At 44.2% G+C, this 26,819-nt stretch overlaps 2 protein-coding genes across 7 annotated transcripts in view; one reads left to right on the plus strand and one right to left on the minus strand.

The window, feature by feature from the left end:
- Positions 1-26,819, plus strand: part of PKD2L1 (polycystin 2 like 1, transient receptor potential cation channel) — a 144,009-nt gene that overhangs the window by 72,928 nt on the left and 44,262 nt on the right. Inside the window, exon 1 of one of the 6 annotated variants that reach the window (XM_081073797.1) lies at positions 17,683-18,315. The exons of the other annotated variants lie outside the window; for them this stretch is intronic. The gene's annotated coding sequence lies outside the window, so the exon portion shown is untranslated. Of the gene's footprint in view, positions 1-17,682; positions 18,316-26,819 lie in introns of those variants that run through there. 6 annotated transcript variants of the gene reach the window in all.
- On the minus strand, positions 1,654-17,460 carry SCD (stearoyl-CoA desaturase). Its single transcript, XM_081073803.1, has 6 exons — positions 17,022-17,460; positions 16,238-16,520; positions 12,287-12,417; positions 10,382-10,587; positions 8,675-8,907; positions 1,654-5,700 (listed from the first exon to the last, which is right to left on the minus strand). Exons 1-6 carry the CDS (start codon positions 17,046-17,048, stop codon positions 5,501-5,503), a joined length of 1,080 nt encoding a protein of 359 aa, XP_080929929.1. The 5' UTR covers positions 17,049-17,460; the 3' UTR covers positions 1,654-5,500.

Consider the following 26,819-nt stretch of genomic DNA (forward strand, 5'->3'; position numbering starts at 1 on the left):
TACTTTTAACTTTATTTGCCTATTATTCATTGCTAGTTTATAGAAATACAATTGATTTTCGTATATTGATCTTACATCCTTCAACCTTGCTGAACATGTTTATTAGTTCTAATAGTTTTTTTGTGTGTGTGTGGACTCTAGGATTTTTTTATATAGAAAATGATGCCATCTGCCTGCAGAGATAGTTTTCCTTCTTCCTTTTCAATCTGGATGCCTTTTATTTCTTTTTATGCCCAGGCAGGTTTTTTTTAGGGACTATCGTGGTTTTTCCTCTAGGAAAGAAGGAGGAAACAGGTGGCCATTGGGCATCAGGAATTTTATTTCTGTGCTCTTCCCCATTATTTTCTTAAATTACTTTTTACTCTTTGTCCCATGGTTAAATCTTGATTATTAAGTAGAGCCTTAACCACTTTATATTTTCCCATACAAAACATGTCAAAAATAAGAGGTTATTACTTTGCCCCCTAAGTTCTCCTATTTTTACAACTCACCCTTACAGATAAACTCATACTTATTTCCTTTTCCTCTCAATCTCGATTTCAACTGAACAGATTCTAAGAACTTTTCCTTCTTGGAACGTTTACAGATAGGAATAAACCACAGCACCAGGATGAAATAACCAACATAAAATACAGATTGCCTGGAAGAAGCATATAAGTATGTTTAATCAGAGGGAGGACAGCCAGGTATAAAACAGGAGGAAATGAAAAGAAAGTAGCAGAGCTTAGTGGGGATAAATTGTTTAACTTGGATGACAGTTCGTGGAAAACAAAGCAGAGACTTGGAAGAAACAGTGCAGTTATAGAACTGAAAAAGAAAACACGTTCCGCCTGAACGTTTACTACCATCAACTTAAGGTATTAAGGTCTGGCAAGGCCTTGATGAATATAGTCTTGATTTTGGATGCCCAGAATTACTGTGAGAGTATCATGCTTCTTGTCCAAGGTGAGGGCAACCTTACTTTAGAAAGTGAGGGGAGCTGGTTCTAGGAAACTTTTAGAAGCCTAAGTATCGTCAAGGTGGCTCCTGTTGGAAGATGGAGCTTCTTCCAACTGTAAAAAAGCCTGCCTTCTCTTTTCCACACGAGGATTCCCAGATAAAGTAGTAAAAGCTAAAGCCTTTTCCACCTTATGATCATGAAGCCCTCCCTGTTCCAGGAATTTATAAACCTTCCCTTGGATTGTTTTTTTCTTTCTTCCTGCTGTTGTTAATCAGTATTTCTAGGAGGCCACTTTATTTCAGGGAGGGACTACATTTCAGAGGAATGGCCCAGACTGCCTCACCTAGGACACAATGTAAAAAATAGCTTTCCCAGGAAGCGTTCTTCCTGCTACTAACTTCCTCTTGGGTCCATGTGACCATGTGGCACACAAGAGATCTGGCATTTCCCCAGGCCAAGGTATCAGCTGGTATTAATGTGTTTGGTTTAATGGCAGCAGACTCCTGGTTTCCTGCTGCCAAGGCTGAGTTTAACCTAAAGTTACCCTTAGGAAGGACAGGACAGGTTACTGGGGTATGAGTAAGCCATTGTAGCTTTTGCTTCTGTTTTACTCTTAAAGGTGCAGGAACAGGACCTAAGTGGTGTGGTGAACCATAAAGATAAGTTCCAGGAGACTCTGAATCATAGCCAAACAACTCCCAGACACAGCGCCATCATATTCACTTCACTTTTATTATGAACAAACACAATCTCAGATCAGTACAACTAGCTTCAGAATTATTAATAGAAATTATTCCAAAATTATTCTTAGGTCACAAATAACTATTATCCCACATAAAAAAGGAAAAATCCCATCCAATCAAGGAACAGGTATCCTATGTTTCCATGGCAATGAGTTTATGCATTCTCAAATTTTGTCTGGTTAGTTATTCACCACTTATCCAATGGATTTATTCAATCCCTCAGAGAGAACCATATTGATTAAATGATAGCATCTAGGACAGATGTTCATGGTGGGTACTGCTACTATAAAAATATTCGGGACTCAAGAGAATTCCTCTGCTGAAGGATCCCAAAATGCTTTATCAAAAGCATTAGTCACGCCTCAAAACTGCCCTTTGAGGTAGGTCAGTATTATTATTCCCATTTTAACAGAAGGAAAACTGAGGCACATTATACTTAAGTGACTTGCCCAGGGTCACATAGCAGGTCAGTGGCACAGTGGTAAGAGAAGCCTTGGCCTTAACCACCCACGTAACATTGCCTTCTTGCTTTCTTTAACCTTTCATGCTGACCCATTTGAGCTACACGTACAGAGAATACACTCAGGATACTAGCAAACCAAGGAGAAAAAGTTTCCACTTTAAATGTTACAACCATCTTTTAATCTAAAAAAAAATTTACAAATCAAATACATTCAAATTACTTCCACCCTCCATCAAATGTGGGCACTTAATAATAAACACAGCCCTAAGAAAAGTTTCCAAAATGAAGCCTAGAAGGGAATCCTGCAAATAGCTGTCCTGATAATTCTCCAGCCAGGCCCCCTTTTCTACCAGACACTTCTGCAGGCTTTCAGGTACAAAGGAACTCCACAGAGTGAGGAGGGAGTGAGAGCAGGCTCATTTACAATACTGATTAGAAAAGATGTAAGGCACCCAAGTAAGTTGTCTGCTACCTCCAACACTGTTAGAAATTCAGACTCGATCAGATCTGAGTTTCTGGATCATTAATGTACCCTTTGAATTCAGCTTTAGAATCTTGAAAAGTGTTCCTTATTCAGCAGACACCCCCCCCCCCCCACTACCACACACACATCTTCATATACACTGGGGCTCTCAGCCTGAAGACCCAGCCTTGTGTAGAGTCACGGTATGGATCAGATCCATGGAAAATGATTAGAATAGAAAGATAAAGTTGTTTTTGATCATACATTATAAAGCAGGCACCTGATGACCTGTGAAATTAAAACTATCCAACCGACATTTCCAAGGGACAGGTCAGCAGATCCAAACTACAGCGATCTTCGGTTAGATTCTTTTCTACTGAGAGGAATGGCTCAAAAGGCAAAGATGCCTTTTGTGCAGGCTTACCCCTGTAGCCTCTATCTATGCAGTTAACACAGGAAGGAAAGCCCTCTGCCCTTCCACCATTGGGCTCAACAGTGGACAGAGCATTTGGTATTGTACATTTCTAATCTTGATGGAGCAAAGCAAGGCTTCTTCATTGACTGAGGTACAGGGACAGGAGTGGTCCAAGGTTCTCAGAACACAGATGGTTTTTTTCCCCCTGTTCTGTACTAGTGTCTGCCCTAGGCTGTGTAGTGGGGAATGCTGGTTAGTTTGCTGGACAGAAACTCTATTCAGCAAAGTTCATGGCATCTCAGCCAAAGCTTTGCAGTGTACCCTGACTCCAGGGAACAAACCAGGTCCCCTTTCGAGTGAGGCACTTTGGAACTTGCCTTTGCTTCTTGTGCTTCCCAGCGAAGACTAGGCTCCCTCCTACTTCTACCAGCACTGTACTGTCAGCTGGGAGCAGGACTAAAGCTGGGCAGGGTGACTGAGCAAGCAGGGGGAGTCTAGCATGCTCTCTGGTTCTGACCCAGACAGAGGAGCCTGAAAACAAACTCTTTTGCTCCTGGCTGGCTCACTGGCATGATGCAAGTATTTGGCTTGGCTGTGCCTCATGAGAGAGAGTGCCTGAGCCAGGGATGTTTCTAGTAGGGTTTGCCAGCCTTGTCTTGAGTCATCAGCGTGGCAGGGGAGCACAGGGGTGTAGGTGGAGGGACTCTGGAGGCCAAGTGAAAAGTGGCAGCTAGCTCGACTTTATAAAGAGAAACAGTGGTTCAGTGACCCTGAGCATTCTGCCTGCAGGAGAGGGAGCTGCCTGGACAGCAATAGCCATCACTGCTTCTGAATACACACAAAGAAGGCTGCCTGTCCAGAGAAAAAAGAAAACATCAGGGAAGAGATATGACCAGGGAGAGAATGGACAGAGGGTAGAGCCAGGATTCGATAATTAGGGTAGTTAAGCAAACCCCTACCTGCTCTCAGGCAGTGTTATACTTCAGGCGAGATGTTAACAGAGAAGGAATGAGAGAGTCCGACACTGTGGGGAGCAGCCTTCTAGTTTTTACTTGTTCCCAGGAGAAATGGGACTTAGTGAATGAGCCTAACATTTAACTTGTTTGAATAACCAGCTTCATATTAGGACACCCAATAACTTACTCAGTGATCTTCTGAATCCAAATCCCCAAGCAATGTGTTCTTGACGTCCTTCTTCTGTAGTTCTCTCTTAGGAAGAGATACAGACCCTGTTCCTCAGCCTCTCCATCTCTTGTCCAGCAGTGAGGGGAAAGTAGACAACCCACCTACCTCCCCCTTTTCTTCAAGCATCCCTCTTTCAGAGAGAAATACTCTAAGTGAATTAATATTCCAAGCAAAGTTTATCTGTATATATATTTTTATGTTTGACCCAACTCCACCTCCGAAAACTCCACCTTCCTTTTTTTTGAATGCTCACCACTGTACCACCAATGCATTCCTTTTTTTGGATGTCTGGAAATACTGTAGCCACCTTATTACTACGAAATGAGGTGACGGTCAGATGGCAGAGCAGAAAGACGAAAGAATTTTGACAATTTTGTGAGCTGCTGGATTCACTAATTTTGGCAAAAACCAACCTCAAGACTTCTGGTTATATGAAATAAGAAATCTCCTTTTTATTAAAGAAAACAAAAATCCTTCTCCAGCAAAGACCACTTTTACTACAAACTAAATGCTTCTTCTTTATCTCCAGCCTAAACTCTGTTGGGACACTGAGATTTGCTTTTGTGTTCTAGTCTTGCCACGCTCCTCGGCCATTCCCTACTCAGAGTTAAGAGACAAAGAAAACATGCTGTGTGGTGGGGCTTGATGTTGTCCCTAGGCAGGCACAGCAGGAGCCTCTCACTTTTTTTCCCACCTCACCCCATCCTTACTTATCATATCATGCATGCTCTCTCCTCTGACAATTTACCTGCTTTAGAAGCTTTGTGCCATATGAAGTTGTTTTTCCATTCTATCTAGCAAAAGCCTGGACTGACGATAATTAACAGAGGACTTCCCAGAAGATTTTATCATTTATCTATAGCTTGACCCACCTACTCAGGCCAGCTCAGGCCGGCTCAAGGAAAGTTATCTGGGGCAAAACCCATTAGTTTTGGATGATAGAAAGGCTGTCTAGGCTTCAGAAGCTGGACACCCACCAATGACTCACCAGCTTTTTGCCTGGGAGGCAATGAAGAGGAAGAGACAGGAAGGTGATAGCAACAAAGCAAAGAAAAGGGCAATGGGTTTAGAAGACAGAGAAGAGAAGAGGAAAAATAAGCATATCAGCTTAGCATCACGAAGGCAGAGTTGTTGGCTTTCAATACTTTTGCATTTTAAAAGAATACTGTACTGGAATAGGTTAACGGTCATCATCTTTAGCGTCCTGATAGCATTATTCAGTAGTTAATAAACAGAACAAAAAACCTCTGCCTGGCTGGCTTTTGGAAAAGGAACCCAAGGGACCCAAAATTCAGCCACTCTTGTAGCTTCCGTCTCCAGTTCTTTTAGCCCTGGCCAAGATGGCCTCCTTGGATACTTTCTTCCGGTCATAAGCCAGACCGAGAGCAGCCATGCAATCGATGAAGAATGTGGTTAAGTTGATGTGCCAGCGGTACTCACTGGTGGAGTAGTCATAGGGAAAGGAGTGGTGGTAATTGTGGAAGCCCTCACCTGGAACACAAACAAGGAGAAAAATTATGGAACTCTACTGTAGATTTCTGTCTTTCTGATTTTGGCACACTGGTTACCTAGCAGAGTACCTCAAACCTAGTAGAAACGTGCTGTTGTCGAATGATTGAATGAAACCAGTCTCTTCTACTCTGAACCAAATAGACCTCCTCAGCGGCATTGTAAGAAACAAATCAGGAGACCCTGGTTACTCATGGCTGTCTGGGAGCCTTTGTAGGAGGACTGGCAGTTTCTCTCAGAAGACAAGTTCATTAGAGAGAAACTGTTATCACTGGAAATGGATTTTAGATTGGAAAATTCCAGAGCGTCACTAAATATTGGTCTGAGATCCTCTAAGCTCTGTGTGTATGTGCAAGTGTTAGAGAGGGGAGACGAGAGAGTCTAGAATGAAGAACTTTTGCTGTGTTTCTTACAAAGGTGAGCAAAGGAGTATACCTGCATTGGTACTACCTCCAAGGGTGTAAGGGACCAACAGAATTGGACAGCAACAGCCAAGTTAGGAGAAAGGAGGCCCAGCCCAGGGGCTTGAGTTTCCTCAGCCACTACTGCGTCAGTAAACTGCTCTGACTTCAAATTCTTTGAGTTTTGACACTAATGCGGTGGTGATGCTGACAATACAGAAGTTCTGAGGGAGTCAGAAGCCAAATGCTTAGATATTCCCTTTACCCTCTGAGATTCTGTAGTGAGCAGTTAGAGGAAAAACAAAGAAATTCTGGATTCATGGTAATTTCCGTAATGGGTAAAACTTTGGACACTCCAGAGAGTTCTCCAACCCTTGGCAGGCCACTTCTTTCTGAACTGCATTCAACAATAACAATACTGACCCTTATGAAGCCAGGGTAAAGCTGGGTAAAGAATAGCAAATAAAAGAACATGTTGAGCCCTTTGAAGATAAAAGAACCCCAGTAGAGGAGTAATGATATTAACGAGCAAATGAAGGAAGTCCTGCAACGTAAATCACACCATCCACAGCATCTCAAAGTGCGTCTTCTCTGTCACACGCCCCCAATCGTCCACAGTGTGAACTGAGGAGGGTGGAATGATCCCAAGGCTAAAGGTACTGACAGAGGATTCCTAATTTCTTTTCTTTTTTTCAGAGAATTTTTGTAAAAATTTATTTGAGCCACACAGAGGATACGCCTGGAAGCAAGACCTCAATAGATTGAAATAAATGCTTCTGAGGATTCTTAGGCTGTGTATAAAGTACGAACCAGGCCTGTACTTACCAGATTTAAAACTGAATCAGATACACACGTGGGGGGGAGGGGTGGGTCAATAGGTAGAAGAAAGACAAAACTTTGCAACTGGGGCAGCACGATACAGCCCAAGAAAGGCTCAAGGGAGGTCAGCTTTGGCAGAGAGATGCGCATGTGACTGTGGGGGAGGTAATTCAAGAAGAAGAGATTAGAAAGGCCGGAAAGGGAGCTAGGGGAGAAGGGGGCGGGGTGAGGTGATAAGGGAGGGGAGCAACAGGTATGGAGAAATAAATGATCACTGAGGCAAAGTAAAATATTGGGAGCCACTTTGAACTGATAGTCAGAAAGAGACTAAAGTTGGGGAAGCTCACTATAGATCCATGTGCAGTACAGAACAAATCGCATTCCGGAAACTTCCATTTCTATGAAAATCTCACTTAGACGGCCTAGGTGATCTATTTCAACATGGTTCAGAGTAAACATGCACAATGGTAAAAGGTGCCTGAAAGGAGAGGGGAGATGCATGAAAGTTAAAAAGAGATAGGAAAAAACATGCCTTTATTGCAGATTGTATAAAGATGGTCAGCATGGAGAATATCAAGGAAGATTTTAAAGGGAAAGAAGTGACTATTAGGCCCTAGTTTGCATAAACATGTGGAACAGCAAGGTAGCACTCAGCACTGGTGAGGAAGAGGCGGCCATGGGTTTGCTTATGGAAAGCTAATTCTAAGGAAAGGTTTGTGTAAGCTAATTGCTTAAGCCTCAGTCAAGGCCTAGATTCAGTTGAAAAGAGTGACAGAAAAAAAAAAATGGAGACAGATGGTAGAACCCTGTTGTCCTAGACTCTGGCTTTTGGGACTGAAATTATAGAGACAAATAAATTCATGACTAGCTACCGTGTTTCCCCAAAAATAAGACCTAGCTGGACAATCAGCTCTAATGCATCTGTTGGAGCAGAAATTAATATAAGACCCGCTATTTTATTATATTAAGGCCCGGTCTTATATTAATTTTTGCTCAAAAAGACGCGTTAGAGCTGATTGTGAAGCTAGGTCTTATTTTCGGGGAAACACGGTGGCATTAGATCCACAAGCAAGCACTTGTGATCAAACTGCTTTATTGGGAGTTCCCTAAGCCATGTTGGAGGGAGGTGGGTGTTCTTAGCACAGAAGAAAGCAGAAGAGAGAAAAACAAAAAACAGGAGACAAGAATGGTAGGTGGTGGGAGAGGGCCGCCAACAGTTGCTTTGATGTCTTTCCTATTGGCATCACCAAGCACTAAGGCATGGTATACATTTCAAGTATGGCCTATCTGAATACAGCAAGGAGATATAGGACAACTTTATTGAATTAAATTATAAGCATTTATTCTCCATTATATAGAGCATATTTAAATATAAACCACTAGGCTTCCTAGTCACTGACTCTATTGTTCTATTTACGCATTCCCTGCCATAAGCAAGACTGCAGTCCAGCCCAGAGGTGACCGGAAAAAAGAAAACCAAAAAAGGCTCATTATACATAGCATCTGGGGATCATCTGGGAACCTGGCATCAAAAGCATTGTTATTTTTCACCCTTTCCTTTGAATATAAGCTTTATTGCCTGACTCAGAAGAGTTTTCTGATATAGTGCCCCTTACAGAGGCAAAACAGATAGAAAGAGGTCCTAAGACAGGTTCATCTGGTTTTTCTGGCTCCTAGCCTGATACCCTTAACCAGGAGACCACTAGATGTGGTCTTGCGGTGGACTGCTGACTTACCGATAGCTCCCAGTGAAACCAGGACATTCTCTCGGGGGTTAATGGTCTTGTCATAAGGGCGATGTCCGTAGAGGTGGGCAGCGCTGTTCACCAGCCAGGTGGCATTGAGCACAATGGCGTAACGTAAGAAAGTGGCAACGTACAAGCTGTGTTGAAAAGTTTCACCCCAGAAATACCAGGGCACAAGTGTGGGCAGGATGAAGCACATGAGCAGGACAGCAGGCTTGTAATACCTACACGGAGAGATCACACGCCAAGTCAGCAGGGAGGACTCTGTGAGACCTACCTGATCTCCATTATCACTGGGCTGTCTCCTTCCTTCTGCATTGTGAGTACAATGTGGCAGAAAACAGAACAAGAGGGAATGGGGGGGGGGGTGGGGGTGGGAGGGAATCTTGTGAGAATGCAGTGTTATTCTCACTCTTTAGATGAGGTGATGAGGGGTTAAATGACTTTTCTAGGATTGCACCACTAGGAACCAGTGGAACAAGGATTGGAATGCTGGTCTCCTGACCAACTCCATTGCCCTTTTTTTACTATAGCATAATACCATGTGGGTAAAACAGGCGAGGTCCAAATTACAAACAAATACACTGAGTTGTGCTCAGGCTTGTTTTCCCATTCTGCCTTTGGGCTCTTTCTGTTTCCCGTCAGTGTTCTTTACAGAGATTACGTTTAGTGTCTTGCCTCCATTTCCTGCCAGCCATCCTCTAATCCTTCCTCTTCTTTTCCCTCAGAGAAGCACCCTCAGTGACCTCAATGCCTGGTCCTTCTGGAGACCTGTCACATTCGTCATTCTCTTCAGGGTAGACTAAGCCATTGACTTGATTTCCTACATCTCCTCAGCAGTCAAGCCTTATGCTCTTTTATCATTGGTATTTCCTGCATCCAACTCCTTTCCATTCCTGCCCTTGCTTCTCTAGCATGGATCCCCGCTACTTCCTAACTTGTGGCCCTGCTTCTCACCTCTTTGAAATAATGGTTTCTTTCACCTGTTATGACAGTGAACTTTCGAAAGCACACCTCTGGCCATGCCACATTCCTGCTCTGGAAACTTTAAATGGTTTCCTAGTGTCTATCAAATGAAGTCCTAAGTCTGCTTTTGAGACTCTACAAGAATGGCACCAGTCTCCCTCTCTAGTCTTAATCCTACCACACCCCATATACTTCAAGCAAAAGGACTCTGTTGCTGCAGCATACTTCATGGTTTAGTTCATTCCGTTCTGTTTGCACTGTCCCGCCCCCACCCCACACCTGTGAAAGTCTCTAGCCATCAGTGGATTCCAAACCCACTTTCTTCATAAACCCTTCCCTGATGTTCCCTGCCATGAAATCTTCCTCCCCTTTGTGCCACTTATTGGTTCAGAAAATATTTTGCGATGCATCATAGTTACTCAGACACGTGGCTTATCCTTTCCCTCCCCAATAGGCTACAAACTCCTTGAAGGTAAGGACAATGACAGTCATCTTTGCAACAGTGACTTCCTAGGTCAATAAACATTTGTTGAATTTAATTGGTTTAATTAAGATAGCTCAGAAGGAACAATAGTCTTTGGCTGTGGACCTGTGGCTGTTAAACATTAGGGCTTTAAATGATGATTTGGAACATATACACCCAGTACATTTCTCAGCTTCTGTTTATAACTCCTAGGAGAAAAAAGGGGTTCCCCAAACACCAGTTACCCAGCTCCATCCCACTTCACTCACCTCCTCTGGAACATCACCAGCTTCTCGGCTTTTAGGTCAGACAAGTCTAGCAAAGCACCTTTCTCTTTGACAGCTGGGTGTTTGCGCACAAGCAGCCAACCCACATGAGAGAAGAAGAAGCCACGCCGGGCATTGTGGGGATCAGCATCTGTTTCTGAAAACTTATGGTGGACACGGTGATCTCGGGACCATTCGTACACATCATTCTGGAGGGACAGAGAAGAGGCAAATAGGCCTGAAGGGAGACACCTTCTTAGCGGAATCCCGATGGATAAACATCTGCAAGAGCTCATGGCTCCCAGCCCAACCTCATGAAATACCCAGGAGCCGAAGCTCCAAAGGAGGGTCATGGAATTGCCTCCTCTTTCCGTCCAACTTGCCAATGAAGCTGAAGTGGAAAAGCCACTTAAAATCCCAGGACCACATGAAGAGGACTGGCTGCTTGAGGAAGGTTATATGGAGGGCAAAATGGAGGTAAATCACACAGAGCTCGGACGGCATCCTTAGGAGAGAACATCACAATTCTTCAAGCAAGAAATGTTGGAAAAGGTCTTCACGGGGCGCCTAGTTCCTGGGCAGGGAGAACATGAGGCAGGCAGCCTTGCATTCTAGAGTCCTGGTCAGTCGATAAGCCACAGGGAGCTCCATTCTGATGCCTTGGCAAGAGACAGCTCACACATCTTAACAAGGCCAGGCACATAAATCTTACCGTGTTTCCCCGAAAATAAGGCCTAGCCGGACCATTAGCTCTAATGCATCTTTTGGAGCAAAAATTAATATAAGACCCGGTCCCATTTTACTATAATGTAAGACTGGGTCTTTAATATGATATGATATGATACCGGGTTTTATATTATATTAATTTTTGCTCCAAAAGACATGTTAGAGCTGATGGTCTGGCTAGGTCTTATTTTTGGGGAAACACGGTAGGTTGGTCACATTCCCCAGTGACCTCTGGGCTCCTCTGGGACTCTTCCCATCCCTTAAAGAATGTGCCAATATCTCTTCCTTCCCTTTGCCCCAACATCAGGAGCCCTCAAGTGCTATGGTACAGATGGTTATACAAGTGTGGTAAGTACCTGGGACATTGCCATGAAGAAAGGGACAAGTCTGGTTTCCTCTTTTGTCCCCCTCTTGCTTCAATCTAAGCCCCGTACCACACGCTACCCTTTGCCCATTTCTACCCTTCAATAGCTATGAGTTCCCTTTCCCCAGTTTCCTTCATTCCATCTCTGCTATAAATTTTCTGCCTCAACAAACCTCAATATTTGACTTAGCCAGCCTGGCAGTCCAAAATAGGACAATAATGTTGGTCTCCCTAACCTCTCAGTGACACAGTTTTCTCATCTGTAGAATAATAATAGTATCTACCTCCTAAGATTGTTGTGAGGATTTAATGAAATAATCTATGTCAAGTGCTTAGAATAGTGCCAGACACATAGCAATATAAAAGTGTTTGCTCTCATGACCTGAAAACAGCAGAGTTCATGAGTCTGTGAAACATCGACTTCAATCCCATCATGGTGGAGTCCTAAGATATTCACCTAAAAGGGTGAGTCTATTGTCCACTGTCCACCCAGGAAACCAGCGTCAGTTCCTGGCTTATGCATTGTGGCGCTTGAGGATGAAGGACCCCAACAGCCAGACTGCGTGATAACAGAGGGACCTTAGGATAAAATATAAGCCTAGACACAAGGAGTATTTCTAATCTCCCTTTTCCAGCGACTCAGAAGCATGCTCATGCCTTATGGACGTAAGGACTGAGCCTGAACTTGACATGACCTGAAGGAGAGAGGAAAGTGAAATGGTCGTCCCGGTGTTGCTCCTCTTTAGGTGCTGATCCCCATCCCATCCCCAGACCATCAATAGAGTGGAGAAAAGAGCGGAGCAGAGCCGGCTTCTTACCTGGAATGCCATTGTGTTGGCAACAATCAGGAAGAACCGCAGGGGCAGCCGCGCTTTGTAAGTTCGGTGACTCCACAGGCGATGAGCTCCGGCTGTTATGCCCAGGGCACTGACCACATAGTAGAAAAACGCTGCCAGGAGGAAAGAGTGGGGAGGGGGGAGGGTCACTAATCAGAGAAAACATGGTGTTCTCTGTATGTCTGAATCTGTGTCTTCGGAGACTTCAGGTGAAGATCTGCTTTGCCCTAAACTTTGGGACAACTGGGTCTTTTAGGTCTCCTCGATTTTACCGCTTGACAAATGCATCACCTCCCATCCTCCCGACCTAGGAATTGCAATAAGCTGAGGAGTCCCAGGAACTTCAGAAAGGCAGGACAGAGAAGAGAGCTCTCGCTACCCAACCATTTGTGATTCTGTCATGAGGGACATTATCCCAGGGCCCGTCTCCTTTGATCTTCAGGTAGCTTCCCCAAGGTGTCAAGGACCACAGAGTACTCCTGCAGAGCTTAGGACCAAGGGCAGTCTTAAAATATTTAACAGCCAGTATGGTCTGGGCTCTCACCAATTCGAGGGACTCTGGGTTCTAAGGGATACTCGCGGAGCTCAGAACTATGGCTATTTACCAACTGGTACAAAAGCATATCAGTGTTTTAATAGGCAGTGTGGCCACACTGTACATACCATACCTGCACAGTGTCTTAAGCTTAGCCAAGAATTTTGTATTCTCTGATTCACTGGATACCTTGAATGGACTTTAATATCCTACTTTGCAGTTGAAGAAAAAGATGCTCAGAGAGGTTGTGTTTATCTGTGGTCACAAGGCTAGCACGAAATGGAGCCACAATTTGAAACTAGTTTTTCTGTCAACAAGCAGTTCATATTCCAACTAGATTGTTCACCTCCCCAAGCTACAAACACAGTTCCTGTGTCTCTCCTTTGCCATGTCCCTCTGTCAGCCCATTCTCTCTCTGGCGAGGCTAATTCTAGATACTAGTGGGAGATGCTGAAAGCTGTCAGCGGAGCAGCCCAGCACTGTCCTCCCTCACCTTCCTGGAGGCCTGCCAGCTCAGGAGGTATCAGCTATAACCTCTAACTGGGAAGTGGGTTGCTGGGTATACCCATCAGCCTCTGTTCAGTAGCTCTAGGAGGCAGGGGCTGAGGTGGACTGGTAAAGCAGTGACTATTGACAATGTTCCATTCCTAGGGAAACGGCTAGAAACAATGGATCCTCAGTGGCCAGAGAATTTAGTTGCAGTTGGAGACACCACACATTGTAACGAATTGTCCTGTGTTCTCCAGCCATAGATAGCAGTTTCCTAAACAGCCCCGGTCCTCTCCTCTACCCTATCTTCCTCCACCTATCCTATTTCTCCTTCAGGATCCGGAGGAGAGCCATTGAGCCAGAGTCTATCCCAGTGAAAGTTCTGTCTCTGATTTTCTCTGTGCTGAGATTAAGGCCTCAGGTAATTTGCTGGCCTCAAGCTATGTGACGATTATCTTCCTAGATGCAGTATCTGCCTATATCTACACCTGGAAAAAAACGACAGTGGAGCCACAGCCCATGAATCACCGAGGAGGAAGGAAAATGGCTTTGGACATGAAAGCAGAAACACTCAGCTCAGAACCAAGGGAACCACTGGGGTTGTTTCATGCCATAGGTGACCCTGGAAAGTTGACTCAGAAAGCACGGATGATCCTAGTATTAGGTACTTTAATGCCTTTTCTATCGACATCAGATAGAAGGCCTTCTGTCAGGTGGAGACTCATTGTCTACTAAAGTCCAAATTGATGGTTAAGTAAAATCTCATAGCTTTGGCCCTAACACAGAGATAAGTTTTGCCCCTTGGCCCTCAGTGTTGTCAGGGATATCCCTTTAGCCGCCCCTCAGGGCCCTTCTGAGAGGCTCTCCAAATTGCTCAGTCAGGAGAAATGCTGTAATCCCAACCAGTTGCTAATTTAACACTGTCCTTAGGGATAAAAGAGAAGGCGAGGCCAAGCTCCTAAATTCTGAAAGTGGGACCTCTGACCCCACCTCCCCTTTCTTGTTCTTTAAGACAGAGGAATTCTGATATCCCCATATCAAGATGGTCATTCCATCAAGTAAGCCACCCACCACAGGGCCTGGGGACAGGACTGAAAAAGGTCACCTTCCAGTCTCTGTGCGCCACATTTCTAAGTCCAAAGGCACAGCACACACTCATGGGCAGGGCAAAAAAGGCAGCAGGCACAGCCTTGGTTTGGGATAGCATTCTGCCACCTGCAGCAGCAGCCGAGGTTGGGGAGCAAGCAGAAACAGTCTCGCCAAACTCTGGACTTAACCAGGCCTGCAGGGAGTGCTGAGGCTGGAAGGGGCTTATGGGCAACAAAACTCCTTGTGAAGAGTCCTCTACTGGGGTGGAGGGGTGAAGAGAGAAGGTTAGGCTCCCTGGGGAATCCTTACCAAGGCTCTCAATTCCCCAAGCTGCGGCCTTCCTCAAGCTGCAACTAAAGTTCGGCTGGGTTCTCAGAGGGGCTAGAGAACAAATGGCTCCCTCCCCTCACAAACAGAAGAGCCCTTTCTGATCTGCAGATGAATCGATTCCCTGCACCTAGCAGGCCCCAGCAATGACACACATGTAAGCTACGGAGCACTGTCTTCCTAGTAATTCCAAAAGTACTGCTGTCCCAGTTTGTACCTGAAAAGATTGAGATCTCAGGAGAGGGGATCTACCCAGTTGCAATTTCACGTCTGTGGCACTGAGAGGATTTCCCAAGACAAAGCTACAGGGACCAGATCCCACCAGGAGGTCCTGGGAGAATCAATTAAAACTTGGCCTACCAGCCCTTCTACATAAATACCCTCTGAGAGTGCAGCTGCCAACAAACACCCCACACCTGACACTGCCCTGGAAACCCTAATGTTGTTTCCCGGATAGAGAGTTCTGGCTCACCACCCTCAGATAATGGCAGTGTGGGGCCCCTGGGCCTTTGTAGCTCCCTGCTCTCCCCTTCCTAACTCAGGCTTAGGGTGGCAGAGGTGAAAATGCCTGCAAAGCACATGTGTGTATCCAGGGGGCAGGGCCCTGCTATCAGCCCATACCCATGGATCCCTGAAAAAGCTGAGCCAAGGGCAGGTCAGGGACAGAATTGGGAACTGGCTCCCTCATTACAGCAGCCTAAAGCTGGGGCTCCTTAGGGCTCTCTTTTCTGGCCTGGTCTGGCTGTCCTGGCAAAGAGAGACTGCATGGCATCAGGAGAGAAGGGCTGGAGCAAGCTAGATGGGGAATGGGACATGAAACAGTTCAACATTATCTCATCCTAAGGACATTTCACTGAGTGGTGTGTACAGTTCCCTGGGGACCTACATGGAGTCACAGCACCACATCTGTTTAACGCAGGTCATACAGGAGCCTTCATCTTTCTAACAGAAGCCTGCCTGGTCAGGCCAAGGGGTCAGGGCAAAATAATTTTGTGGATAACCACCTCTCTGTTCCTCCCTCTTATAACTCTTCCTGAGCAATTTCTCTTGCTATCTCAAGACAATGTTCAGCATATGACCCCTGGAAACCACCAGTCTCGTTCCATATTCCCATGCCTCCCAGGTAGGGGCCTTGATTCTTTTGTGGCTGCCAGGGCTGGGACAAGCAGCCAAGCAAATGGCTTAAAACAGAAAAGCTCTTTCAGGGAGAGCTGACTCTGGCGCAGTTCAGTTCACTTCAAAGCCTGAAGCACATGGTCTCAGGGCTTCCTCCCCAATATGAATATGAAAGGACCCTCAGCATCCACACCCCTGCTTCCGAGCCCCCTAGGCTCTTTTCCCAGCCCACTCAGCCTCTAAGGTGACTGAAAAGAAGTGGTTGGGAAAACCTGGGCCAGGAGAGGCTGGTGCCTCTGTCCCATGGAAGCTCCTACTTTATTAAAGAGTGGAGAGAACTTGGGGTACTGGGTCCCGAGGACAAGAAAAACTCTTACCCCAGAGCCAGGTGTAGACCTGGGAGGTGGGGACCAAGATGATCCCATACAGGGCTCCCAAGTGTAGCAGAAACATAAGGATGATATTCCTCCAAACATACTCAGTCTTGGGCTTTGGGCCTTCCTTATCTTTGTAGGTTGGGTCATAGATGTCATCTTTTATTTCAGGGCGGATCTCTTCTTCCAAGTGTAGGGCTGTCTTTTCCAACTTGCCTTCTCCATTCGGCAGGATCCTGGGGGGAGGTGCTGTGATGGTGGTGGTGGTGGTGTAGGAGCTAGACATCTGGAAGGGAGAGGAAGCTGAGAGTCAGGAGAGAGAAGACTACACGTGGAGGTAGGGGCCACTTCACTCTCTCAAGCTGGGAGAAGGATGGAGTATTGGCGCAGACCCTGCCCCAATTCCCAGGTTAACTGAAGATGGGATCTACCCCGAATGGAAGAAAAGGAAGTAACTGTGTAGATAGATTGCGGAGAGCGTGAAACCTCAAGGTGAAGGGGCAATGGAAGGAGTAAAACACACCCCGAAGAACACACAAAGGAAAACCCGCAGGCATATGTACATAAAGGTAGCAGCACGACCCGATTTTTCTTTAAAGCTTAAGAAACAAAAGTTAGGGAACCAAGTCCCCAAATTACAATTCACATTCCCAACAAATGAAGGCAGTACAACTCTCAAAAGATGGTTATGTCCTCCGCGGAGATCTCAACTCCTCCACCGAGTCACCCAGAAACCCGGCCAGCGCCGGCGAACCCGCGGTCTGGGGGCCATTGCTGGGAAGCTCACCTCCTCTTGCAGCAAGTGGGCTGGCATCTGGGTTCTCTGGTGCTGGAATCACTTTCCCAGGGCTGCGTCTGTGGAGCGGAGTTCGGGGCAGCTCGAACAGCGGGGGGACTTCGGTAGCGGAGCCCGCCTTTGCGCGGCGATGGGCAGGGCTGCGCTGGGAAACCCTTCTAGCGCGGTGCGCACTGGATGGGTGTCCCGAACCGACTAGCTGTGCGTGGATCTCCAGGCTGGGGATTTAAAGGCTAGAGCTGGCAGTGGGTGACCGTGTCCCGTATTTCCTCAGACCCTTTTATTCGCTGCCAACAGGGGCAAAGTGCGCAGAGTTGGCTTCGCTGTGCGGAGGGGGGAGGAGACAGAGCCGAGGCGTGCTAGGGGCTGGCCACGCAAAAACTGGGTGCTGCAGACACACCGCTGCCCAGCCGCCACAGCTCCTGCCCCTGGGGAAATGCTAATGGGCTTCTGTAGACTCTGGCGCGTCATTGGCCGAAGGGAATTTGGTGCCACCTCGTCCTGCGGTTTCCATTGGCTCCGCGCAATCTGCTGTTCCCTCTGCCGCGAGCTCCTCGCTCCCCCTCCCACCCCTTTCTCCTCGGCTTCTCTTCCACCGGCCACGGGGCCTGGGTTCGGCGCCCCGCGGCCTCGGAGGCGTTCGGGAGCCTTCTCTCCGGAATACCGAGAGGTCCCAGTTCGGGAATGGGGAGTGGGTACCAGCCCAGGACTGGCCCCCGGGCACTTCGCGAATGGATGGGCATTGGGGAAGTTTCACAGGAAACAGTAGAGAAGACACGGGGGTGACCAGTACACACAACTCCATCCTGCCTTCGGATTCCTAGAGACGCGTGGGAGGGGCGACGTGGCTTTAAACCTGGGGTCGGGATCACAGGGGGACTGGTGAAGCCGGCCGCCCTCGCTAGCGAGCGCTGGGGGCTCGGTCCACTGCGGAACAATGGCTCTGCCCCGCCCACCACTTCCGCGATGCTAACCAGAGAACTGAACTGGCCAGGTCTCTCTCGGGGCGGGCCGCGGCACGTCCATCCACATATGTGTAGACCTGCACGCGCGCAGGATGTTCAGCCACTAGGCACGCCCATCGGGGTCGTTCACCGTCAGGCACAAGTGGGCGATCCCATCCCTATGCCCACGCCTCCAGAATGTGTGCGGGATCTTTTGGAGATTCTTCAGATTGTCAGGTTATAATTCTCAAATCTCCGTGGAAAAAAAAGCAGGAAGCACAGATATATGCTTTCACCCAGAAGCAGGAGAAAGGGCTACGTGGAACAAGAATAGCTAACAGGTATGGAATTGTTACTGTAAGGCAATTCAGCAGAATTGTTTTATTTCATCCTTACTGTGACCCCGTAAGGTGGGCAGTCCATTATTCCCTTTTGAAGTTGAAGAAAGTGAGATATGGAGAGATGAAATAACTCACCTATGGTCACAGCAGCCAGCAAGTGTTGGAGCTGCGAGCTGAGCCCAAAAATGTGTGGCTAGAGCCCAAACTCTTCCTGCCCAGAACCCTGGGTCCTTGAGATGCTCTGACCTCGCTGACCTATCCCTTATGCCCCCTGTCTTTTCTGGGCCTATGGGAGCCTTACCATGAGAGGAAGTTGAGAACCAGGCAGGCTATGCATTCTCCCAGCTTCCTTCCATACCCATGCCTCTCCAAATACTCTCCCAGGATCCTTCTTCTGGAAAGAGGAGAAAATAAGGACTTGAGTGCCAACAGTTGGCTTCTCAGGAAGAGAGGCCTCTGGGATTGTCTGGCAGGAAGACTAGGGAGCTCCTTGCTGGCCACTGGACTCAGGGTCAGGCCAACTCTGGCCAGTCACCAGGCACCTCCATTCCAATCCTGACTCCCCGTCTAGTGCAGAAGTTTTGAATGAGACTAGATGTTTTCAGAAATGCTTAGTTTGTGGAAGAGAACTCTATGCAATGCTAATTCTTTTCCGGCTCTTTCTGCAATGTCTGGTTTTTAATTTCTCTGTCAACTACAGGGCTACTCTGCAAGGGAGGAGACTGAGGGTTTCTTTTGGGGTGTACCTTTAATTGTGGCTGAAGGTGGCTTTACCATTGAGACCAGTTTTCTTTTGCTTTAACTGCCTAAGTATATTTGACCTTGTTTCCTCCAGACTCTGGATTTCATCGGGGAACAATCTGAAAAATCAGGGTTCCTTGGAAACTGCCCTCCTTGCCACTTAAACTCCGGTAGATATTACTGCTGGTATTACTTAGTGCTGGCATTATTACTTAGGCCAGGTGCTAGATCATTCATTTCCTGCCAGAGAAAGGGGAGGATTGCCAAGACAAAAATGCAGAAGAGTACTTTATTCCTGTCTAAAAACAAGATGCTACCCTGTGGGGCAATCTTTGGGAGCCTAGGTAAGGACTAGATTAGGGAGAGAGTTTCAGAGAGAAATGTCAGAGCCCATCTCATTGCTGATAACTGTGATAGAAGGGTGACTGGTTCCATAGCTTGGGTTTATTCCCTGAAGTTCGTCCAGGGCATATCACATGGCTATGAGTGTGTCACCCATTACTTTAAAACTCTCAGGAGTGTGCTACTGCCCACAACATATGGCTGCATGGTAGAAGTATTATTATGGAAAAAGCGTGAGTTTTGACATCAAAACGTACTAGGTGAATGGCAACTTAGAAGTTATAAATAAGTAGGGGATCAATACTTGTATCTAATAGAGTTTATATATTGATTAAGATGATGTATATTTTAGTACATAAATGGAAAGTACAAAGTATGTTTGGGAGATGGAGACTGGAGCTATAAACCTTCCTCTATGAAAAGAGGCACAAGGTACCATGGCAGTTTTTAAACTTCATTTTGATTCTTCAACTCAAGAAAGCAAGAAAGAAACAGACCCTCTTTAGACTTCTTATGTAACTAAGTTGTCAATAGCAAGAAGTCACAGAAAATAGTCTCCCTGTTCATTCAGCCCGTCTCAAGTGTTCCTGGATCTGGCAATTATAGGCAAGGAATTGTTCATATGCAAAACAGGGTTGGGAATGCAAATCTACGCTTGGAAAAGTTCTCTGGTTCACCCCCATTTCTCTGGGTGTCCTGGTACTCTGAGCCTGGAAATCCTGAGGCTCTTCTCCAGCACAGCCAAGTAACATGATGGACCCTGAGGGGTATTTTAATGCAGCGATTTGCCAGAATTATAATTGCTCCTCAGCCATACCCTTGGGAAATTGTCACTACTTTTGACATGAACCTGATGAAAACATAATTTAATATTGAATGATACAGTGTGTCTATTTCAGCCACCACTTCCTTCTCCTTTATTAGCATAAAAAATTTAGAGGTGCTTTTACTGGAAAAAGAAAAGAAAAAAACTACCTTAAATTAATCATACGACAATATTTTTATTCTGTTTTCTTAACTGGGAATTTGTTTCCCCTTAGAGAAGATATCACCTCCATTCCTGAGGCCCTGGTCACAACTATGGCTTTCAAGGGACAATGGTAAAACCAACACACTGACTTGGATTCTAAGTGTGTTTCTTGGTCAAGGGGCCCCAGTGCAGCAAAATAAACAAATCGTCCTAACAATTATCACAGCAAAAATGAACAGCCATTATATGTAACGGGCTTAGACTGATAAACTTAGCTGAAACTCAAAATGATAAAGGAGCAAACGGAACTGAAAGGGCACCTCATAAGAGAAGGCATAGATGGGAAACTGTTTAACTTTACTAATTACTCAATACAAAATAATAAGATATAATTTGTCCCTACCAAAGACTTGAGAATAATCAAGTCTTTGGTAGGAGGATAAATTGAGTCACAAACATATTCTCCATAGCATTACTTACAATATTAAAAATAATGTTATAATACATAATATTACAAAAAAACTATAAGCTATGATACAGTTTTATGCAGCTAACACCAAAAAAATATTGTGTAAGAAGCATTTCTAATGAAATGGGAAAGTGTTCATACTATAATGTTAACAAGGTGGGACATAAACTTATCTATTTATGTGACCACAGCTATGTAAAACAATATTGTAAAAGGGAGGGAGAAAAAGGAAGTATTAGGCTGAGATCTTCATTCTGAAATTACTGAGACACCTCTAACTTTGGGCAATTTACTTTGTTCTGTGAGCTTCAATTTCCTTATTTGTATAATAATATGAGGATAATATTTGTTTTGAAAAATAATATGCTCTCAGGACGTAAAGTACAACATAGGGAGTATAGTCAATAATATTATAATAAAGACATATAGTGTCAGATGCGTGATCTAAACTTCCCGGGGTGATCACTTAGTAAGTTATACGAGTATAGATGTCTAATCACTGTGTTTTGCACCTGAAACCAATATTATATTGCATGTCAACTGTAATGGAGCAAATTTTTTGAAAGATCCCCTCTAAAAAAACACAACCAAAATGGTTGTGAAAATTAAATAATGTATTATCATGATTAATACACTATTGGATACATAGTAACTTGCAATTACAGTATTCAAAGTGCTCCATGACTTGACCCTGAACTTCCTGTTTCAGCTTTAATTCTCACTACCTGCTTGGTATAACTTACACCTTCATCAAACTGCACTTTTACTGATTTCTAAATAAGCTCCATCTTCCCACCTTTTGCTCCGCTTCAACTCTGTCTGTCAAAATATTACTCATTCTTCAAGGACAAATTCAAGCTGTGTCCCTTTCTTAAAGCCTCTCCTGATTCTCACTGCTGTTGGAATAGACTTTCTCTCATCTGGGGCCTCCACAGACCTAACTCCATCATTTATGGCACTTCTTACACAGATTTAAAAATAATTACCTACATGTATCTTATTTCTCCTATCAAACTTCAAACTCCTTGAGACAGGGCCCCTGCTGCCAAAATTAGTGAATTTAGAAGGATCACGGATACAAAATCAATATAAAAAATTATTCCATTCTATATACTATTAAAGAACAATTGGAGAATGAAATTTAAAACATACTGTTTGTAGGCTGGCCCCGTGGCTCAGGCAGTTGGAGCTCTGTGCTCCTAACTCCGAAGGCTGCCGGTTGCATTCCTACCTGGGCCAGTGGGCTCTCAACCACAAGGTTGCCTGTTCAACTCCTTGAGTCCCACAAGGGATGGTGGGCAGCACCCCCTGCAACTAAGATTGAACACAGCACCTTGAGCTGAGCTGGCGCTGAGCTCCCGGATGGCTCAGTTGGTTGGAGCGTGTCCTCTCAACCACAAGGTTGCCGGTTCTACTCCCGCAAGGAATGGTGGGCTGCCAGCGTCCCCTGCAACTAGCAACAGCAATGGCAGCTAGACCTGGAGCTGAGCTGCGCCCTCCACAACTAAGACTGAAAGGACAACAACTTGACTTGGAAAAAAAGTCCTGGAAGTACACACTGTTCCCCGATAAAGTCCTGTTCCTCTTCCCCAATAAAATCTTAAAAAAACCTACCAACCCCTCCAAAAAAACACATACTGTTTGTAAAAAACACATACTGTTTGTAATAGCATCAAAAATATCAAACACAAAGGAATAAATCTAATAAAATATGCAGAATATCTACACTGAAAACTATAAAACATTGCTGAGAAAAGTTTTGAAATTCTTTTTTTTAAAATTTATTGGGGTGACAATTGTTAGTAAGGTTTTGAAATTTTTAAAAGAAATGGAGACATACCATGCTCATGGTGAGAGGACTCAATGTTGATCTTTAGATTAATTTAATCCCTATAAAAATACGACAGTTTTTTTTTGAGGAAATAGACAAGCTGATTCTAAAATTGAAGTGGAAATTCAAAGGGTCTAGAATAGCCAAAACGATCTTGAAAAAGACAAAGTTGGAGGGATTAAACTATTTTATTTCCAGACTTACTACAAAGTTAGAATAGTCAAGATAGTGTGGCGTTAAAAAAGTGGACACAAATAGGGTAATGAAACAAATTAGAAATTTCAGAAATACATCAATACATATATAGTTAACTGATTTTTTACAAAGGTCTCAGCTCAGTACAATTCAGAGGGGAAAGTCTCCTTAACAAATATTTCTAGAATAATTGATATCTATATAGAATAAACAAACCTTAACCTCTAACTCACTCTATACACAAATATTAATTTGAGAGTAGTCATAGCTAAATGTAAAACTTACAACCATAAAGCTTCTATATAAAACCACAGAAAAATATCTTTGTGACCTTGAGGTAGGCAAAGATTCTTTGGATAGGACACAAAAGAAATAACCATAGGAAAAAAATTGATAAATTAGACTTCTTGAAAGTTCAAGTTTTCTACTATCAAAAGGAACTATTAAGACAACAAGTAGACAAGCCAGAGAATGGGAGCATATATCATAGCACATAAAAAGATAAACATCTCAATAAAAAATGGCAAAAGTTTTGAATAGACAAAAATAAACATATAAAAACAGCCAACAAGCACATGAAAAATTGCTCAACATCACTAGTCTTAGATATAAAACCCAAAGCATAAGCAACAAAAGAGAAAATAAATTGGACTTCATCAAATTTTTAAAAATTTGTGCTTCAGAGGACATTATCAAGAAAATGGAAAGACAATCCACAGAATGGGAGAAAATATTTGCATATCATACATCTGATAAGCGACTTATATCTAGAGCATAAGAAGAACTCTTACAACTAAATAATAAGACAGTTAACCCAAATAAAAGTTGAAAAACATTTCTCCAAAGAAGATTCACAAATGGCCTATAAGCATATGAAAAGATGCTCAACAATGTTGGTCATTGGGGAAATGCAAGTCAAAACCAAAATCAGATACTTCATACCCATTAAGGATGGCTATATTCCAAAAGATAGATTTTATAATAACAAGTGTTGGTAAGGATGTGGAGAAATTGGAACCCTCATACATTGCTGGAGGGAATGTAAAATGGTGCAGCCACTTAAAAAAAAAAATTTTTTATTGGGGAATATTGGGGAACAGTGTATTTCTCCAGGGCCCATCAGCTCCAAGTCAAGGCGTTGTCCTTCAATCTAGTTGTGGAGGGCACAACTCAGATCCAAGTCCAGTTCAGTTGCCGTTTTCAATCTTGGTTGCAGGGGATGCACCCCACCATCCCATGCGGGAATTGAACCAGCAACTTTGTTATTAAGAACTTGCCCTCTAACCAACTGAGCCGTCCGGCCACCCCACTGGCAGCTCAGAGGCAGCTCGTTGTCTTCAATCTAGTTGTGGAGGGTGCAGCTCACTGGCCCATGTGGGAATCTAACTGGCAACCCTGTTGTTAAGAGCTCATGCTCTAACCAATTGAGCCATCCGGCCACCCTGGTGCAGCCACTTTTGAAAAAAGTTTGGCAGCATCTCAAAAGGTTAAACATGGAGTTACTATTTGATCCAGTAATTCCATATCCAAGAGAAATGAAAACATATGTCCACCAAAAACTTGTACACAAATATTTATATTAGCAGCATTATTTGTAATAGCCAAAATGTGGAAACAACCTAAATGTCCATTAACTGATTAAAGGATAAATAAGATGTGGCATATTTTTACAAAGGAGTATTATTCGGCAATGAAAAAGAAACGTGCTAGTACATGCCACAACATAAATGAACCTTGAAAACAATGCTAAGTGAAGGAAACCAGTCAAAAGGACCACATATCATATGATTACATTTATATAAAATGTCCAGAATAGGGAAATCTATAGAAATGGAAAGTAGATTAGTGGTTACCTAAGGCTTGGAGGGGTTAGTGGGGGAGGTTGAGGGAGTATGATGGCTAAGGAGTGCAGGGCTTCTTTGTGGGGTAATGAAAACATTCTAAAATTGATTGTGATGATGGACACACAACTTTGTGAATATACTAACAGCCGCTGGATTGTACATTTTAAATGAATAAATTATGTCGGTAAATTATACCCAATAAGGCTATTAAAACAAAAACTGCAATAAGATGCCACTTCACACTAGAATGACTAAGTTTAAAAAACCTGAGCAACTAAATGTTGGTGAGCATGTGGAACAATTGAAACTCTCTTGCATTGTTGGTGGAAGCATAAGATAGTACAATCACTTTGGAAACAATTTGGCAGTTTCTTATAACATTAAACATCTGTCTATTCTAAGATCCAGTGATTCCACTCCTAGGAATTTCCTCAAGTGAAATAAAAATGTATGTCCACAAAAAGACTTGTACAAGAAGATTCACTGCACCTTCATTTATTATAGCCTCAAATGGGAAACATCCCAAAAGTTCGCCAATAGGAAAACAGATAAACAATTCCCGGAATAGTCATGTAATGAACACTCATAATCACAATGAACTACAAATGCAACAACACGGATGATTCTCAAAAACACGCTCACCTAAGAAGTTAGACACCAAAAGTACATACTGACTGATTCCCTTTGTATGAATCCAGTAACAGGAAAAACTATTGTGTATCGAGAGAAGTCAGATGTGGTTGCCCAGGGTAGGGCGACTTGACTTGGAAGGGAACCTGAGGAAAGATTTTGGTGATTGAAATGTTCTGTATCTTGTTTTGGTTACTTGAATATATACAATTATCAAGATTCATCAGACTGAACACATGATCTGCACATTTTATTTTACCTCAACTTAACTAGGAAGGGTTGGGAATGTGATCTGCACATTTTATTGTATGGTAATTTTACCTCAACTTAACCAGAAGGGTTGAGAACCAGAGTATGAGCCCAGGAAAAGAAGTCCTAAAATTTGTTTGCTTCATTCATTCATCCATTCATTCATTCATTCATTCATTTTAAATACAATAAATATTTATTGAGCCCCTACTATAGAACAGACACTATTCTGGGAGCTGAGGACACACTGGTACGTCCCATGTTCTCTCCTTCGCGGAGCATACTTTCTGATGGGAGAGACAATTAACAAAGTGAACACATATGAGTATAATGTAAAGTGCAGGAAAAAAAGGATAAGGAGATTTAGAGTAAATTGTTCTACTAAATGCAGAAACTTTGCAGATTCTGGGCATCATTTTTGCTTAAGAGGAACCCAAAGCTCATTTATTTTATAAATTGCTATTCACTTGTCCTATACGCCTGGTGCTTCAGTGTTTGTGCCTAATTATTAGTGCCTAATTATTAGTGTTTGTGCCTAATAATTCCCCTAAGTGAGTTCCCACTTGGCTGTAACTTTTCTGCCTCCCCTTTGGGGCACAAATTATGGTAATCAGGACTTGCCCTTCAGGATGTTTCCAGGGCTAGACCCAGAGTCTCCATCAGGCGAGGTTGATTTCTAGAGTGCAGTTAGTTTGCTTGCAGGGGACAACCTTAAGGCAGAGTTCGCCAGAGGGGCTGAGTGTCTTCACCAGGCCTCTCTCCCTATCCTGACCTCTACAAGGAGTGAGAGTCTTTCTAAGGAATTCTGTGGCTTGCTCTGACTTGATTTTGCTTCCCCTTGATTTTCCCTCACAGATGGGAAATCAGTCTTGTTCTGGTCTCCCTGGGGCTTGGATGAGAGCTACTGTGATAGGCTTTCTGTATGTAAGTGACCTTTATCCCAGGAAATCATATGGTTCTCATGAATGCCTGCTTATGACCTACAGGCCCCAGCATTGGGCACTCCCTTTTCTCTTTTCCTGACAGCTTTCCCCAACACCTGTGCTGTTGCATTGATCAGACCTGTCTCATCTGACAGGCGGGAGGACAGCTCAAGAAATCCTCCTCCTCTTCCCACTGCTAAGAAGTCAAAGATGTTTATTGTCCTGTCAAAATTTCCTCCCCACAAAGAAAAGCTATGAGCCCAAACAGGTCACTGCCAAGAGAGGTGAGAGAGAGAGAGAGTTATGCCTC

The sequence above is a fragment of the Rhinolophus hipposideros genome, assembly GCF_964194185.1.
Source record: "Rhinolophus hipposideros genome assembly, chromosome: 15".
NCBI lineage: Eukaryota > Metazoa > Chordata > Mammalia > Chiroptera > Rhinolophidae > Rhinolophus > Rhinolophus hipposideros.